This window comes from Odontesthes bonariensis, chromosome 18 (assembly GCF_027942865.1).
Source record: "Odontesthes bonariensis isolate fOdoBon6 chromosome 18, fOdoBon6.hap1, whole genome shotgun sequence".
Lineage (NCBI taxonomy): Eukaryota > Metazoa > Chordata > Actinopteri > Atheriniformes > Atherinopsidae > Odontesthes > Odontesthes bonariensis.
Genome location: NC_134523.1, coordinates 19116471 through 19134548, shown reverse-complemented (window position 1 = coordinate 19134548; position 18078 = coordinate 19116471). Strand labels below are relative to the sequence as shown.

Sequence of the window (18078 nt, the reverse complement as noted above, 5' to 3'; positions counted from 1 at the left end):
TGTTTTAATGAACAAAGTTTAGTTTTCCCTCAACCTCCTGACGTATCTTGATTTAAATGTATTTACCCATTAAAGGGGACAGTGCAAATCAATGAACTTGGTGAGCTGTGGTTGTTTGTTAGCTTGATACAGGTTTCAATGCTACAGCCAAATTTGGTGACTCAACAGAACTTAATGTCAAAATGAGATAATTTACAGTGGAAAGACATTTTCTTTGTTTCGGGCCCAAGGTTGTCAAGAGAGAAGGTTTCAGACTTTGTGGCTTTGTGCAGAAAGAGACCGTCAGATGTGAAAACAGCCACAGCTGAGCTGGTGTGGAGATAGCAGGCTTTCAGTGGTTTGACATTTAGCTGTTAATGAGAGTAGAGATGAAAGCAGAGAGCAAATGAGCTGAGCTGCAGGTCGCAGCACGATGCAAATCAGACGAGGAAAAGGGCACAAACCTTTTCCTCCTGCGTCATCATTAAGCTCGGACCTGCCCTGAGATCGGCTGCATCAGGCCGACTGCTTTCAACTGCGGAGCGAAATGTGAACAAACAGAATTCAAATGGGTGATAAACACAGTCCTCAGGGCTGCTTAGCCCTGACCTCTGACCTCTGACCTCTGACCCGTGACAGGACGTGGCGCTTCAGTTTAACAAGCAGGTGGAGACGGAGGCTGAGAAAGACATTACTGTTTGTGTCCAGGTATTAGATTGATCCACTAGAAAAGTGCATTATGTGTGTGCTGCTCTCTTTAGCCTCATGTTTGTGGTCAGCACCTTGTAATTAGATCTTTAATATGCAGCCACATAATTCAGTTTTGGATTAAATCAGACACTCCGACATCGTGACAAACTAAAATGGCGATATGTTGTTGAAAAATTTATTCTTTTCAGTGGAACTGCTCAAATATGGTAAAATGAGACACAACATTTCTTCAAAATGAGACACAAAGCGAGCAAAACTAAAATGAAACAATGCTTCAAACAAAGAGACAAGACATGATTAAAATAAAAGAAATCTCCCAACAAAGACAGTCACACTAAATCAGTGCAAAATTATTACTTACGACACAAAAAAGACCACAAATGAACAAATTAGCAAAGACAAATACAACTAAGACCTGACTTAAAGGGGAACTCCGGGGCATTTGAAGCGCGTTTCCATTGCTAGAGGTTGTCAAATACTGATAGTAGGACACAGAGAGGTGCAAATCGGCGCTCCCTGTGTGGAGATTGCGCTGTTTGCGCAACCTGTCATGCGAGGCTAATACGTGGTGGCTAAGGGGCAAGCGCTAACCCTTCCACGTAAAACAACAACTTGCACACTGCAGAAACGTCACACCACTTTATAAACCATCCGACAATAAAGTCACAAGCCTTACCATCAAAACCATATGCATGGTTCTCACATTACTGGCATGGGGACGTTACAAAACAACTTTATAAACAGCATGTCACTTACCTCTTGTTGGTATGCGCGCGCATGTGAAAGCCCAAAAGAGTCGATGGACGTAATCCCATATACAAAACAATTATCTTCTCTAGAAAAACTGTGTTCAAGTATTTAAAACATTAAAACAATATTACTGGGCATGTATTGTTGTAATGTTTTAAATCTCCACACAGGGAGCGCAGATTTGCACCAGTCTGTGTCCTACTATCAGTATTTGACAACCTCTAGCAATGGAAACGCGCTTCAAATGCCCCGGAGTTCCCCTTTAATCACAGAGATACACAATATGACAACTTAGATACAAAACAGTTAAAGTAAGACTTAACGTATTGAAATAAAGATCACCATAAAGAACACAAAACAACAACTAAGACGAGGATGCCCAACATCGTCAAAGAGACAAACAAAACAACCAGAGAGAGAGAAAATTACCACAAAGAGACAAAAGAAAATTAAACACTAACACGCACACAATCACACAATACAACCAGGTGCAAAATGCTCCAAAAGGGACAAAATGACAAAAATGATCAGACACAAAACTACTACAAAGTGATGCAACGCTAAAAGAAATCTACAAATAAAAAGACACGCAGGACAACACAATGGTCACAGACACAACAAAACAAGCCCAAAAAAGATGAAAAATGTTACAAAGACACAATGAGCAGAGACGACAACAGATGATTTTAACCTGTGACCACCACAAACTTCTGCTTCTCTTTTCTCACCCTCAGCTCTGCGTCACAGTCTGACCTCTGACCTCTGTACAGCAGGCGCCTCCATGTAAACATTCAGCATCAACCCATTTAATATTAACTCACAGACACACCATCAATCACAGGAAAACACATCCACGCACGTTATCTGATGAGCCGAATACATGAATAATCTGAGGCAACAGCATCACAGCAGGAGGAGGGCGAGGACGAGGAGACGGTATAAATACAAGAGCGGGAGAAACGGGAGCTTAAAAGGAAGAAGGAAGGGGACAAGAAAGACAAAAAACTGTAAGAAGAAAGGAAAGAGGCTGCCGGATAACTTAAGAAGTGGAGCTGACCCCACCGAAGAAGAAAAAAAGGGAATTATTTCTGTGGCATTTAAAGTGAGTTTATGTCCATTTTACAGAACTTTTCTCAGTTCTTAATGCATGTAGAAACAGTTTAATATGTGGGTGCGTGTGTAATTTTCTGGTCTTTTTTTAGGTTTTTTAAGACATTTTTTGGAGATGGAGCACATGCGAGCAGTTGTCTACCTGTCCGTCTGCTTGACTGTGATGACGTCACTCTGTCAGGGTGAAAGGTCATCTGAAAATCAGCTGCCGTCTGCACCAGACGAGCCGATTCTCGGACTCACAACCAGCGAACTGGTGAGTGTTTTCTGCGGGAGGTTTTTATTCGGGAAGAGAAACCCTTTACATCTCGTTAAAGTTGTGATCTGTGTTCAGACTTTGGCACGGACTATAGACGATGCTGCAGAGTAACAACATCCTTTTTTATCTGAGTGAGATGAGATACGAACTCAACGCGTTTTCATATTGGAGTTAATGAAACTGAATCATTTGAGGAGCTTTAATACAGATTGATAGTAAATTAAAAAAAACTAATTAAAACATAAATTGTAATTAGTTCATAACAGTTAAACATCATAAAAACTGATATTTTTAGAGATTGTAAAACAATATTGGTAAAAGTAGATGGAGGGTAAATCAAGGCTACAAGGTTGGGATTTAAAATGTCTGGAGTAATTTGGGTGGATTAGAAGTGATCGAGGTGGTTGGTTTGGGAATCAGGAAATCATTCCAGAATTAAAATTAAGATAAACTATAAAAGATTGTTTAATCGTTAGCTGAAATGATCCAAGTCGACTTTGTCAAAATCAAACAGATGAAGGTTTTAACATTTTACTGATATAAGAAACAAATAAGTAAAAGTAATGCTGTTCAAATATATCATAGAGGAAAAAATTTAAGATTAGGATAAATTGGTAACATTTATTCAATGTAGAGAGATGGTTAAATATTAAGAATCATGAATATATTTTCATTTTTGGGGGGTTATAAGAATATATAACTAATATAACTATAACTAATTTTATTGGAGCAATATTCAAAGCTGTAAAGTCCAAATGATTTAAAAAAGCTTTTACGGTTATTAGTTATTATTGAAATAGTTGTTGTTTGAGAGGATTTAAAACACAGTTTCAGAGTCAAATATGGTGGTAAAATGTGTGAAAACAGTCAAATAAAACTGACGTAAAAAATACACTGTTGTTACTGAGATGTTTTCTGAACAAACTGTAACTAATAAACAGACGACTCCACTATTTTAACTTTGACTTCATATTTAAATATGGTGATCACATTTGATCAAATTATACGTTTAGATTAATTATAACTGATCTTGTAGAAGACTAAAATATTCAAAAAGTGACTGAAAATCAACACTAAAGTTAATAAATATGTTCTTAGGGCCAAAACTTTAAGTTGTAGATTATAAAAGTCCGAACAAAGTTTTCATCCTGTCACACTGATGTGACATCATGAATATTTAAACTGTTTTCAAGAGTCAAAGTATAATAAAGGTCATAAAGTTCGGTTTAGATCTACAGAACTGGCCTCTTTAGACTAGTTGATGATGAAGGTGATGAAGGAGCGTCCGAGCTCAAAGTTAATATTTGATTTTTATCTGTTCATATTAAGAAAAAGATGAATATCTATACCGTTGAGGTGAAGATCCGTAAATGTCATTAAAAGGTCACTGTGAAGGAAACCACAGAAACACTCAAATACGAACCGAACTCCATTATAATATCTGAGGATTTAGGAAAATCCCCACAATTTTATGTTCATTTGATTGGCTTTTCTGTTTTTTATGTCTGATTAATGTCAAATGTCTTGAAACATGGAGGGAGATGAAGAAAATAGGTGAATTTGACTTAAACTCGTGTATCAGCAGAGGATAAACATCTCGAGGGGGAAAACATTGTTTGCTAAAACTGAAATTAATTATCACTTGGTCTCGATTAAAATTAATTTTCATAGTTTTTACTAATTGATTAATTTGGGCTTTAAAGGATCATGACATTCTATTCACTGGTTCTTTTTTGATAATCAACAATCATCAACAAAGTCTTTCAGATTAAGGCTAAACAAACTAAACAACCCACTTTGGGTGCATTTGACATTTTAGATTATATTGTTTTAATTAATCCAGCTGCCTACATGTTACTTATGATACAACCTCAGACTTTTGTTGTTATACTACAAGGCAAAAGTATGTACAGTATGAATATCATGAAATAAGAAACAAAACATGAGAACTCCAGCTGATAATGGCTAAGTGACAAGAAAAGTCATGGTTTTACTGTGTAAAACAGAATAAACACAGTATGTACAGGAGGTAGTGCAAGATGATGGTGGTCGGTATTTACGTGTTAACAGCTCAACTACAACTCTGTTATGGACCTGCACACCTGCTGTGGATACACAGTGTAACACTCAGTGAGCTAATGTTAGCCAGTCGCTGTTACTGAGATAAAAGCAAATGTTAAGAAATTTTGTTACATTCTTGTCTTTGAGGCTGAGGAGAAGGTGTCAGAAACTGTCAACCAGTTTAATGATGAATGCCTTAACAAATTCTGATTTTAGTTTTAAACTGATGCTTTATGTATTCAAAACCAAAAATAATAAACAATCAAAAACGTGGTCACACAGACAGAATTACAGATTTTTTTTTTTTCATGCAGTTTTAGTGAGTCGGTGTGTCCCCAAAACTGAGACATAAATGAGCTGGACAAATGAATATATGGTCAATACAGTGTCACAACTTCCTTAAAAACGCATCGTTAATAGGTAGCAAATGTGAAGGCACCAAAACACCTTGAGACGGATGTTAGAAACAGTGTATTTGTGTTTCTGTGTTCAGGCCGAAGCTCTGCAGGGTCTCCTGGAAGAAGCTGACAGCAGAGTCGGGCTCTCTGTGGAGAAGAAAGCCAGCGTCATCCCACGGGTGAGAACATGACTGACAGATGTCAAACCTCATGGCAGTTACTATCACAACTAGTAACGCAGTATTAATAGAAGAAGAAGGATGACTGGAGTTAATTCGTTGGATCACTGGAGAGTAGTTGGACACTATTGTTATGAAGGTGCGACTGTGAAGGATTGAATTAATTTAATAACTGAACAAGAGACAAAAATGAATGAATATTCACTCAAAGGAGAGCGTTTGATGACGACAGGCCCTGTCTCCTTCCCCTGAGGAGACAGACGGATCAGCAGTGATGAGATTCACATTCACAGATGGACACTGTGCAATGCTTAGTAAGCCTATTGCCAATTAAATGTAAAAAATACCATCAAGGATGAATCTCATCCATCATCAGCCATCTTGGAAATACCAGAAGGGAATTAAAACAAGCCTAGGTCCAAATCTAAATCAATGGGTTAACAAGAACTGTAATTTCAATGGTCACTTTTCTGTGTGGTTGGACACAGCTCCATGCAGAGTGTTCCTTATTGAACGCTCACCTTCCCCGGTTATCCTGTACATTATAACCTCCTCCTTCTTTTAACAATAAATCCTTGTGTCACTAAATTGGCAGGAGGGAAATAATTAGTCTTGATCACAAATCTATTCAAAGGTAGAAGATGCAGCAAAATATGACCTGCTCGTGTGACAGTTTAAGTTCAGAAATATCAAAAAGATTCTTTCAAAGTTGAAAAAAATGACCATAAAAATAATTTTTAAGCTATATTTTCTTTGGATTTTTTGTCTTTATCTTCATTTGAATCCCATCAAACTGAAGCTCGTCTGTGTTCTTCCCTCAGTGTGACGTAGGCGAGCGCTGTGCGATGAAACATGGCCCCCGGATCGGTCGGCTCTGCGACTGTCTGAGGGGAACGGCCTGCAACACCTTCTTCCTGCGCTGCTACTGAACACGCACACTCATTAGCGCTTCTGTATTTGTGGGGAAAAAACCTCCAAACGTGAACCTAAAATCAGGTCTGACTTCTTAAACAGACTTCTTAAACTGTCCTCACAAAGATACATACATACACATGGCTGTGTTTCGGCATATTTGTCTTTGTTTTAAAGTTTCTGTGTCCGTCCTTCAGATTAATTTATTTTTGTTAATAAAGACTCTTCATAAAGCCGCACGACTCCAGTGACTTCATAATTTACACAACACCTGATAGGCTGAACTCAGACTGTTGGAGTGTCATATGACCCTCAGATAAACTTTATTTTCACACAGAGTTCTGACTGTTTGTTGTCGTATTCAGACGAGAAAACTTTTCACAGCATCGCACCTGTAATTCATCATTTCATTCAAGCTGTTTGTATTTCAATGTTTGTCAGAAATTGTGTAAAATAAAGTTTATCTAAAGAGTGTTTGTCTTTACAAAGAAGTTTTTAGTTAGTGCGTGCTTGATAAACATTATAGATGGCAGCACTGTAATTCAAAGTCTGACCTGATGGTGGCACTGTTTTCTCAGCAATCTGAGTCTCAACCTAAAGATAAAGGTGTCTAGGCTTACTGCAACGTGAGTTTACGCGTTTCATTTAGAGCACTTCTTCCTCAGTCCTGAAGGATTGCAGTTGAAGATGTGCCTGAGGCGGCCAATGAGAAGATGGTTTTAATTTACACCAATCAGCTACTGAAAATGATCCTGTGTCTGATCTCTGCTTCATGCTTGTCTATAAATCTTTGACTTTTCTGCAGCTAAACAACCTGTGATGTACCACAAGCAAAAGTTGGGGAACTCATTAGTTTGCTTCCTCCATCCTAAATGAATGAACAGAATTTCTTATGCAGATTAGAATCTGCTTTTTTTCCCACCTGCCCACAGACTGATAATTAAGTGAATCTATCAGTCTATCAGTTGCATGCCAATATAAACACATTGATTTTCTAGGAAAAGTTAATTAGTTAAAAGTTACTTATTTCTATCCATCCACCCTTTTTATATACCAGCTTATCGGTCATGGGGGTTGGAGCCTACATCAGCTCTCACAGGGTAACACCAGAGTACACTCTGGATAGGTGGACGGTCCACCACAGAGCTACCACTTTATATAATCATCATCAAAAAATACACCAGCAGCATCAGATTATAGTCAGAAATGTAACTTTACTTCTGTAGGACTCAGGATTAATGCCTGAAGAATGTCCGTTTTTGTCTGTATCTGGGTTTTATTTTAAGATCTTAGAGGAAGCATTTGTCAGGGTGGGTGGTGGAGAGAGAAGAAAGACTCAACAGGCAGGAGGTGAACAAAAACTAAACTTTGTTTTGAAGGAAAATGTAACTAAACACAAACCTAAGGAAGTAACTAAACCTGACTGTGACACTTTGCATGAACAACAACCAACAGGGAAAACCATGAGCTGACAGGGACCTAAGACAGACTGAGAGAAAGCAGAAAGATTAAATACTGTGATGAAGTGATTAGAGAATAGATAGCAGCTGGGACCATTAACACGGGTGAGTGAGCAAGTGGAGCAAATGACCAGAACATGATGACTGAGGAAACATGAATGAAATGAGAAACAGAAACCTACATGACTGAAAGAAAATAAGTCCCAGATCAAAACTTGACAAGAATGAAATGTAATAAAAACCCACCTAACAAAACCCAGAAAAACCAAGACAAAGTCCACAAAAATCCACAAACCCTAACACCAGTGGCCTTTTTGTTATAAGTGTATATGATAATGCTTGAAAAGTAATGTGATTCATCTCAGTCCAGAAGACTTATTTTGTTTTCTTTGAATGACGTAGCTTGGTTGGAAGGGCAGGTAGTCCATTAATCAGAAGCAGTTGATGAATACTTTTTTTCAATTCAAAGCTCTTAAAATATGTCACAGAAACAGCTTGGTTCTTTCTTTTGAAAATTAGAAAACCATGTCCTCTTTCTTACACTTTTTGAAGCACATCAGGCACGCAATACTCAGCAGGATGCTGGCAAACATGTTTCTTTCTGCAAGATGCAGACCAAGATACAAGTGCAAAGATATCCTTTGAAACTAAATTCTGTATACGAGTTAAAAAACAAATTTCAACTGTTAAAGCGCACACTGGCAGTTTCAGTACAAATGAGCTGTTTAATATGAGACTAGAGGCAGAGAAACGAACAAGAAGAGCTTATGGAGCGAAGGAGTATAAGAGTTTCTCTTTGCTGGTTTGTTTTAAAACTACATTCGCATACAATATTATAGCCTTATATTATAGTCTTTCATGTGTCATATAAAATGGTCTGAAGAACAAAATATCCCAAATTGATTTTACCCCAAGAAAGCGTGCATGGGGATCAGTCAAAAGCTCCCCAGAAGGATTCCCTCTGACTTCATACTAAAACTGTGTTTAATGTAGTACAGTTGTAAACCAACAGAAACAGCATACTTATCCAATCACTCATCGCTGATCGATCAGTCCTTCCTAATCAGACCCCCGGTGCGGCTGATCAGCCCACAGGCCTCATCACTCAACAGCTGACAAACTCTCCTAAAAAAGACACGAAAGCAGCAGCCACCACCTTCTCTCCAACACTGATTTACTCTGACACTGACGACAACAGCTGGAGTACTGTGGATCAATAAGCAGTTAACATGCTGAATATTTAGTCAATTTATCAACATTTATGTGTTTTCGTCCCAATAAATTACATAATCCAAAATGTTACAACTCAAATTTAGTTAACTTTGGGGGCCAGCTTAAAATTAGCCTATAATTTAAGTTAAATGCCGTTAGCAGGTCAGTTAGCAATTAGCATCTCAGGTAGCGAACGCTATTGCTAGCCAACTGATTAGCATTTGGAAAAATGTAGTAATTATTAATCAAGCAGGCTATTTTTGGGCTAGAAAGTCAGTTAGCTGACTGATTAGAAAATTAAATAGTTTAATTAATTAGCAGGCGAATCAGCACATTGATTACCAAGTCTATTTGCAGAGTGATTACCTGCTCAAATATGATTAAAGGTTCACTTAGCAAACTGTTCGGCAGGTCAGTTAAATTACTTAGTTTGCCACTTAGCAAAAAGATTAGCAGGTCAGTTTGAAGATTGATAAGGAAATCTAATGGAACAATAGGCCTATTTTAGGTTAGTTGGAATAATGATTAGCAGTTAGACTGCCTCTCAGGATCATTAGCAGATTCACCAGCAGCTATTCAGCACATGTTAAGCAGTTATAAAATACTGCACTTAATCTGGAGATTTTCCTACTTTGTGCATGTCTGCATTTTTATTTTCACAGTGTTTTTCTAACCTTGTGTGGAAAATTTGATATTTGATTTAATTTTGTTTTCAGTTCATGTTCACCTCCTGCTGTGTTTTCAGCAGTTCCGTTCAGTCCGATCATTCGATCAGAACTAGCTGGGTCTGATTCAGAGAACCTTTGACGTAATCGTCAAACAGACAAAGGCTTATCACTGAGGATCATGAACAGGATGGCATTTAGTTTCCAGCGTCAGGCCCTCAGAGATAAGCTGCAGTAATTACTACAACTTTTCATTGTTCACAAATCTTAAAGTTTAATATATGAACTATATCAGTTTTATTCCTCCAGAAGGTAACATGATCTTTATCTGTGTGATCACAACTGGTTTAAACTTCAGATCTGAGACCAGTACACCACTATGAAGCTATATTTGAGGTAACTTCAGGCCTAAAATAAGGTGTAATCAGTCATTTATTTAGGGTAAAAGCTCTTCAACTGAACTTGTGGGTTGAAAGCAGGGTTGGCGGGTGTTATCACATTGTGTCCTATCACACAGCCCAGAGAGGATGGAGAACCTAAAAATTTAAAAAGTAAATGTACCAAGCACATTTATTTTAGCGTACTCGAGTGTAATTGCAGCCAGACTAATCCTGAGTAAACTCAAAGTGTGGTAATGATGAATTAGCTTGAAGTTTACTATATTGGAACCGCAAAGTATTATTTTAGTTGTAATTAAATTCTAGAAAAGCAGAATTTGAAGTGTATTTATTGTACTCTTGTGGGCTAAATTGAAACAACTTAACGTAAGTACATGGCTGTGTATCTACTAATTTATATGCTGGATTAGTAAAATAAAGATAGCTTACTTTGTTTTATGAGTGTCCTAAAAAATATTGAAAAAAAGACACTAATAATAAGACAATACGTTATTATGTTTTATATATTATTAATATATTATATGGTATTATAGTAAAATTATTAAAAAGTGTGAAAGATTTTCTAGATAATACACTGTTTTTAATAAAGTTTGTTTTTAATAAATTCAAATACAATGATGTGTGATTTAACTTTAAACCAGTTAGATGGGTTATATGTGTTGAAATGCAACATATTGTTTCGACTTTAGAGAAAGGGAGCAGCTCCTGGCAGCGGGAACCCAGGGAGGGAGGGGCTGCTGCCGTGTGAGCGGGAGGAGCGGCTGGAGGGGCAGGAAGAGGCGGCTGCGGAAACCGCTTCGCTGAGTGAAGATGTCAAAAGCGCAGGTGTTGAGGGCGCTGGTGAAGCAGCGCCTGACGGCCGCAGCGGAGGAGATCTTCGGGCTTTTCGAAGGAGCCATCGCTGAGTACGAGGGGGAGATAGAGCGCCAGCGCAGCCTGTTGGAGGCTCGTTTGGAGCCCGATGGAGGTGGAGCAGGTCGGTGTCTCCGTTTCCTCTTAAGTCCACAGCTTCAGGGTACAACTTTATCCATAAAGAAGTCGAGCTTAAACTGGAGGAAACGGAACCGTCAATCAGCAATAAATAATTCACCGTTAGTTGCGACACTAGGGTGCACACAGTGACCGGATGTCCAGCCCGACTGGCCTTCAAAATAATAGCTTTTACTTCTCTCGTGTTTTTTTTTTTTTTTGACGCTCCATCCACTGTCATGCATGACATTTGTTCCAAAAACTTCTCTCTTAATTTTTTCCTTACTCCAAAAAGTGAGTGTATATATATATATGTTTATATAATATTTTAAATTTGAATAGATTTGTGATAATAATTATAATTATGTAAACGCTAACAAAAATATTTACATTGTCTATATTAAAAGCAATGATAGTAATAGTTATAGTAATGATAATAACAAGGATCCTAGAATGATAATGATGACAACAATTATGATAACAGCAAAGACAATGATAATAATGTTACTCTTAATAACAATAATAATATCATCATTATTATGATCACCAATATTAAAATGATGATACTAACAACAATAATAATGTCAATCCATCCATTTTCTATACCAACTTAATCCAACTCAGGGTCATTCCTGGAGTCAATTTAGAGTCACCAATTAACCTAACATGCGAACACAATAATAATATATCACAAATAAATGATCTGTATGTTTTCTAAAGTTCTTTGAATTTACATCTTAGATATTTTAAATGCACCAACTAAAGTATGTCATTCAGTTCACGCTGACGTAAGCCTCAGAAACTTTTTCTCAAAGTTAACTTCATTAAGTCTGGCCACGGCATCAAGAAGCAGCGACAGTCAACTGATACCCGAGCAGGATGAAAGATTATCTTGAAATTCAAATTAAATAATTATGTGATCCTGTGACTTTTTTACTCTGTGATATTCTACAATTATCCATCCAATAGAGCAGGCATGCTTTATATGAAATATAATCATCCATCTTGAATGTTTAATGTGTGATATTCATTTCAGTGGCGTGTTTGCTAAACTGAAATAAACCACTAAATTCTCAGGCTGAATGTCAGAAATTGCCAAAGGGAATTCTCAGACTTTTTATTATTGGCTGCGTGTCTGTGTTTTACTCTCACCTTTAGATGGCTACGGATTTATTGTGAGGAAAGTAGATTGTCCTCCCGAGCAGCAAGACGGGAGCTCCAAGCTGGACCAGGTGGATCCAGAGCGTCCACACATTAAGGAGGAACACGAGCAGCTTCAAGCCCAGCAGGAGGCTGAAGCTGCAGGGTTCAGTCCTGTTTCTGTGAAGAGTGAAGAGGATGAAGAGAAACCTCAGCACTCACTGTTTCTCACAGGAGAGGACTGCGGCGCAGCAGATACAGATTACACAACTCCAGAACCTGAAACAAAAGTTAGAGGAAACCGCAAGTCTTCCAGGAAACGCAAGTCACATGCAAACTTCCTGAGGAGTAGTGGCTGCGAGTGGAGTGATAGACCTTTCTGCTGCTCTGCGTGTGGAAAAAGATTCAGCCAAAACTCAAATCTAAAGACGCACATGAGGATCCACACCGGAGAGAAGCCGTTCGGCTGCTCGTTTTGCAGTAAAAGATTCATACAGAAGGTGCATCTGAGACATCACCTGGCGCGACACACAGGAGAGAAACTGTTCGGCTGCAGCACTTGTGACCAAAGGTTTAATTGGCTTTATCAGCTCAAAAACCACCAGTGTGTCAGTGCAGAGCTTCACTGCACTAAGGAAACAAGAGAGGCAGCTGAACAGATGGAAACTGCTGCTGATGGAGCTGAACCTGCTGAAACAGACGGATATTTACAACCAGGTACTGAAGATGAGACTTCACACAGTTCCACAGTTCAAACTGAAATCCTTGCAGCTGATATGGGATTTAACAATGACGGGAGGTCATTTGGTTGCCCTGACTGCGGTAAAACATTTTCCCGGAAGGCTTACCTGCAGGAACACCTGCGATGTCACGTCGGAGAAAAGTGTTTCACCTGCTCAGTCTGCAACAGAGGGTTTCCCTGGAGAAAACAGCTTCAGAGACACATGCGAACACATTCAAGAGAGCAAAGACTGAGGTGCAGCATTTGTAACAAAATGTTTAAATGGCCTTATCAGCTCAGGGTCCATCGGTGTGTCAGTGAAGCCGCCACGTCACTGCCAAACACAACATCCGTCCGACTGCTGCTCTTTCACGCTCCCCGTTAGGAACGAAGGACGTCACGCTACGAAGCAGTTCCCCTGCGCTCAGTGTGGGAAAGTGTTCGGCCTCAAGGACACGCTGCTGCGGCACCTCCAGTGTCACACAGGAGACAAACCGTACAGCTGCCCGGTTTGTGGAAAGCAGTTCAGGGAACGGGGAAACATGGGGCAGCATATGGTCGTTCACACGGGGGAGAAACGGTTCTGCTGCGGCGTCTGTGATCAAAGATTCTGTTGGCGCAAACAGCTCAAGAACCACAAGTGTGACGGCGAGAGCAGCATCAGCAGCCGCCACACCTCACAGGTGCATTGATGCATGCGAGCTGACCCTGGAGCAGTCACTCTGTCATTAGCTTAGATGAACAGAACCCCATCTCATTTCATGACTTAACCCTCCTGTTGTCTTGCGGGTCAAAAGTGACCCACTACCATGTTTAGCTGTAGAAAAAATACCTTAAACTATCTTTTTCCAACTTGAAATTTTATGACTTTTCCTAAAAGGACCCCATCATTAGAAAAAGTCCTACTTTATTTTTGTTTATGTTTCCATGTGGGCTGTACACCACTAGGGTACAAAGATTGTCTTATGGGTCATTTTTGACCTGTGAATTATAAAAACATTTAAACACCAGAAAAAAGTTCAATGTTTTTTTCCCTTTCAATATAATTAATTAGAAGTAATTACTTCACATTTATATAATAGCAATAATAAACCTTTATTATGTAAAAGAAAACTGAGAAAACAAGAAAACTGTTGGTCCAACTGACAGTTAGTTTGTGGTTAAAAAGTGTAATCCTGAAAACTGGTGATTGTCTTTTTGTATTGTGTAACAAAAAATACATGATAAAAAATGTATTGAATTGAGTTGAATAGATAAATAACAGGTGCTTTCATCATACAAAATAGATTTTGGATTTAAAATTCAATTAAGTTGCTTTATTTTGGGGCTTTGGTAGGGCGGGTCATTTTTGACCCATAGGACAAGGGGAGTAAACAGAATGTTAAGACCACTCAAGGGTTAAACTGTGTGCAAATGCGAGATATCTCTTATAAATCTGATCCCCTCTCAAACTGAACGCATAAGCCTGATTTCAAATCTTTAGCAATGAATGAATGTAGATATTTATAAACTACAATAAAACCTAATTAAAACTACAGAACTGAAAAAAAAACTTCAGTGGTTTGTGTGTTTGAAGAACTCTGCAGAGGTGGAAAAGAAATGATCGGATTACAGGTGAGAGTGAAAAAAAGGGCTGCAGCCAATTCCATCCACAGCTCAAGAAGAACAATCCTGTGAAACCTAAAGCAGCACACAAGCCGACAATCATCTGGTGCCAGAAAAACAGACTGATGTATACATTCACTCTTTACTAAAAGTTGTTTTAGCAACCATCAGCGCGGACATCCATCCATACGACCGTTATGTGTAGCTGCAGTTATTTACAGCCCCGCAATTAAATTAGACAAAATAAAAAGAAACTGAAAATAACTATCACACAAAAGAGCAAGCTGTAAGTGTCTGTTTTGTTTCTGCGCATATTTACAAAGAAAGAACCAAAGAATTCTCCTTTTATAAATACAGGTTTGTGTGTAGGGAGACTGGAACAAATTCTGTCCCTTCAATACAATGCATGTGTAGAGATGTTGTCCCACGGTAAAAAAAAACCCAAAAACATGCCAGTTTGATTGCTGTGAGATCACTTCACTTTCTGGGCCCCAAAATTGTTGCACGTCTGCGTCGGCCATTTTGTATTACATGAAACTGTCACAAATGTGTTAATGTACAACTGTAACATGTCCAAACATGCTTATAAGGTTGTAGGAAGGGAGTGAACATTGGTATTACTGTCACACAAGAGAATCGAGCTTGAGCCCTAAGTGACCCACTCTGGTTCCCAGGACGTCTTCTTTTTACACTTTGCCGTCAAGTTCTGTTGGTAAGCGTTAGGTATGAAAGAAGCAGGTTGGCTTCAAAACAACGAGCACTGAAGATGTTACTTTCACACAGTTTCTGGGCTTTTGGACACGTGGACAAATGTATACCGTATTTGCAGGGTGTTCATGCTAATCATTTGCCTTGTCTGTCTTATTAAGATGAGGCAATCTGGCAAAAAGCAAGATTCTTTTGTCCTGTTAAGAAAACAGAGAAATAACTTCTTAAACATATTCACATATGTGGATTTCATCAAGTTTCATCAAGCTTATTTCACTAACAGCACAGATAGTGAAGCTTAAATCAAATCCACTTTTTATCATTTCATTTTCATTGTTCTGTAATTCTTCTTGTTTTAAACAGCCAAATTGTACCAAATCTCAGTTGTTTTTTTTAATTGGTATTTGGTATTTATGGTATTTTCTAAGTCTATCAGCAGTTAAACTGAACTAAAAGTAATAAAACAACTTTTAACAGCAGTATTTCATTGTTGAAGACGAAGGAATTTGTGCAAATAATCAGGGTGCATTATAGCCTGGGAATTCCCATGCTGCTTTGCGCGCGATTTCATTCTCAAAGCAAAGTCAGCCTGGAAACCACCGCCCTTATTTTTGCCTGAGTTTGGGAACCAATCACAGAACGTCGTGGGGGGTGTAGCTTCGCTACACCGAAGCTTGTAGAGTGTTAATCCAACATGGCAGCGGACACAACGTTACCGTTCGATGCAGCCTTAGAAAGTGTTTTAAGTAGCTTAGAGCGCAAGTTTACTTTTATTTTACTTTTTTTTCTTCTTCTTCCTCGTCGAATTTCTGTCGTCATCTGGTATAAGTGATACAATTGGCTATGAATCGCGCGCAAAGCAGCATGGGAAGAACCTGACGCCATTTGATAGACATTCGTAGCGCCCAATAAACGGCTCTAGGCATTCGTAAACCACGCCTCAAATATGAGAAAATGCACACCTAGTTCCCAGACCACCATCTCATCGCGATTGTGGACGCATCAGCCAGGCTAGGTGCATTACACATTTCAGACATGTAAGTTTGAATGGATGAAGTTGGTTAGCCGGCAGGGCAAAGTTACACTTTTTAAAGTCTGAACTAAAGTTTTAAGGAAGAGGCTGTGTTACTGAGGTGTTGGGTGTTATGATATTACTGTAAACTGTACCATTCTTTATATTTTAGTAGCAACGCTGCCACCTTCTGACCAAAGTCTGACACATCAGTCTGATTTAAGTCTGCAGGTGATGAATTTGTGAGAATGAAACCTGTGAGGGACATTAAATTGTCTCTTTGACTTTGTAAGTCATGGCCAACAACCATGACTTCTGCTTTTACTCACGTTTGGATGGATTATGAAGCAGGACACCAACATGGTGTGCCTTTTTTTCTCTTCCTTTTTGATTCATTTTGCATGTCATGTGGTTGTGTTTTGCATTTATTTAACTCTGAGGTTGTCTTGCATATCTGGCATATTCTTCTTTTATTTCTTTTTTGCCAGTTTGAGTCTTTTGTGGTGGATTTGCATCCGTTTATTATTGTTGCATGATGTGTGTGTCTTTGTTGTCTTTTTGTTTCCTTGAACACATTTTATTGACTGTCGTTTCAAATGCTGATCAGTAAACCACTCTGGACTTGAACCCAGTGAGCCGATCCAGTCATTTCCATCATCTTCTGTGCTTTATAATCAGCGGTTTAGTTCGAGACTGGGCAGCTTTTATTCTTAAATAAAACCTGGAAGTTATCACGAGTCTGCTCATCCCAGCTGCGGAGATTGAAACCACCTTCACACGAATCCTTCGGGTTGTGTGGCTGTGTGAAGATGTCCAGACTTTAGACTCTGAAGGTTTTCATCAGCCAGCGGCTCACCACAGCCGTGGATGACATACTCGGATATTTAGAGGGAACAATACAGGAATATGAAGAGGAGACGCAGTGACGCCATCGTGATTTTGTGGATGTGGTTTTACTGACTGGAATGAAGCAGCACCGAGCAGGTTTGTCCTCCTGCTCCTGCTGATGTCCGCTAACCCTCCATAAACAGCCAGTAAAGATCAGAACAGACCGCACTGAAACCAGTTTGTGGTTTAAACATCCTGCTGTCCCCAGCAGAGTTGAGATTCAGCGGAGCTCGAATAAAACAGCTGTCGTTTCAAACAGAAACAGGATTTTTCTCAACCTGATTTCACAGAAGTTCAGACCTTTGCAACAGTTTGTAAGCAGTCTCCACTAGTAATCAGTGATCCCTGTTTGTGATTCATCCCCAGTTTTCTATGAGTTCTCACATAACTCCATTAACGAGCCGGCTAGACCTATCCCAAAACATCTTTAAATAGTCAAAAACAGAGGAATGAACTACAAGACAGCAGCTGTCAGAAATGTGTCAAATACTTCGACCGTCAGGGCTTCACATCTATAGAGATGTTTTTTAGGATTTCAGCTGTCAGCGAGCGTCTGTCACCGCTGCCCTTTTGGTGCGTAACACGTCCCCAGCACTGCTTGACCAAGACTGACTGAGTCGACCCAATCAAACCTTTTACAGTTTTTCTCGATTGCTAAAGCACAATTTCTAGATCTGTGAACACAATGACCAGTTGCCTAAACACATTTAATAAATCAGGCCCCTAGTTGGCTTAACTATAAACACATTTCACCTCAATCTCCAATTTCACAAAACTCTGAACACATTTGCATTTGCCAAAACACATGTTGCAGAACTCTAAACACATTTGCACTGCTCTAAACACATTCACACTTATGCTAAACACTTTCGCACTTGCTAAAACACACTTTTGCTCACACAATGCAAAATGGTAGACTCAGACATCAAAAGTTGAACACA

General features: G+C 39.0%; 2 protein-coding genes across 2 annotated transcripts; both read left to right on the top strand.

Annotated features, from left to right (window-relative positions):
- Window positions 1-2430: 2430 nt before the first annotated feature.
- On the top strand, window positions 2431-6719 carry cart4 (cocaine- and amphetamine-regulated transcript 4). Its single transcript, XM_075449955.1, has 4 exons — window positions 2431-2542; window positions 2643-2806; window positions 5364-5447; window positions 6269-6719. The coding sequence occupies exons 2-4, from the start codon at window positions 2666-2668 to the stop codon at window positions 6374-6376; spliced, it is 333 nt and encodes a 110-aa protein (XP_075306070.1). The 5' UTR covers window positions 2431-2542; window positions 2643-2665; the 3' UTR covers window positions 6377-6719.
- Window positions 6720-10863: 4144 nt separating this feature from the next.
- Window positions 10864-14713, top strand: LOC142367169 (uncharacterized). Its single transcript, XM_075449117.1, has 2 exons — window positions 10864-11070; window positions 12222-14713. Exons 1-2 carry the CDS (start codon window positions 10905-10907, stop codon window positions 13307-13309), a joined length of 1254 nt encoding a protein of 417 aa, XP_075305232.1. The 5' UTR covers window positions 10864-10904; the 3' UTR covers window positions 13310-14713.
- Window positions 14714-18078: the final 3365 nt, after the last annotated feature.

Excerpts from the sequence above, each read along its gene's own strand:
- cart4 (XM_075449955.1), top strand. The coding sequence starts at position 2,666 with ATGGAGCACATGCGAGCAGTTGTCTACCTGTCCGTCTGCTTGACTGTG. Across the intron at positions 2,807-5,363 it reads GACTCACAACCAGCGAACTG|GCCGAAGCTCTGCAGGGTCT; the intron begins GTGAGTGTTTTC and ends TTCTGTGTTCAG. Across the intron at positions 5,448-6,268 it reads AAGCCAGCGTCATCCCACGG|TGTGACGTAGGCGAGCGCTG; the intron begins GTGAGAACATGA and ends TTCTTCCCTCAG.
- LOC142367169 (XM_075449117.1), top strand. The coding sequence starts at position 10,905 with ATGTCAAAAGCGCAGGTGTTGAGGGCGCTGGTGAAGCAGCGCCTGACG. Across the intron at positions 11,071-12,221 it reads GCCCGATGGAGGTGGAGCAG|ATGGCTACGGATTTATTGTG; the intron begins GTCGGTGTCTCC and ends TCTCACCTTTAG.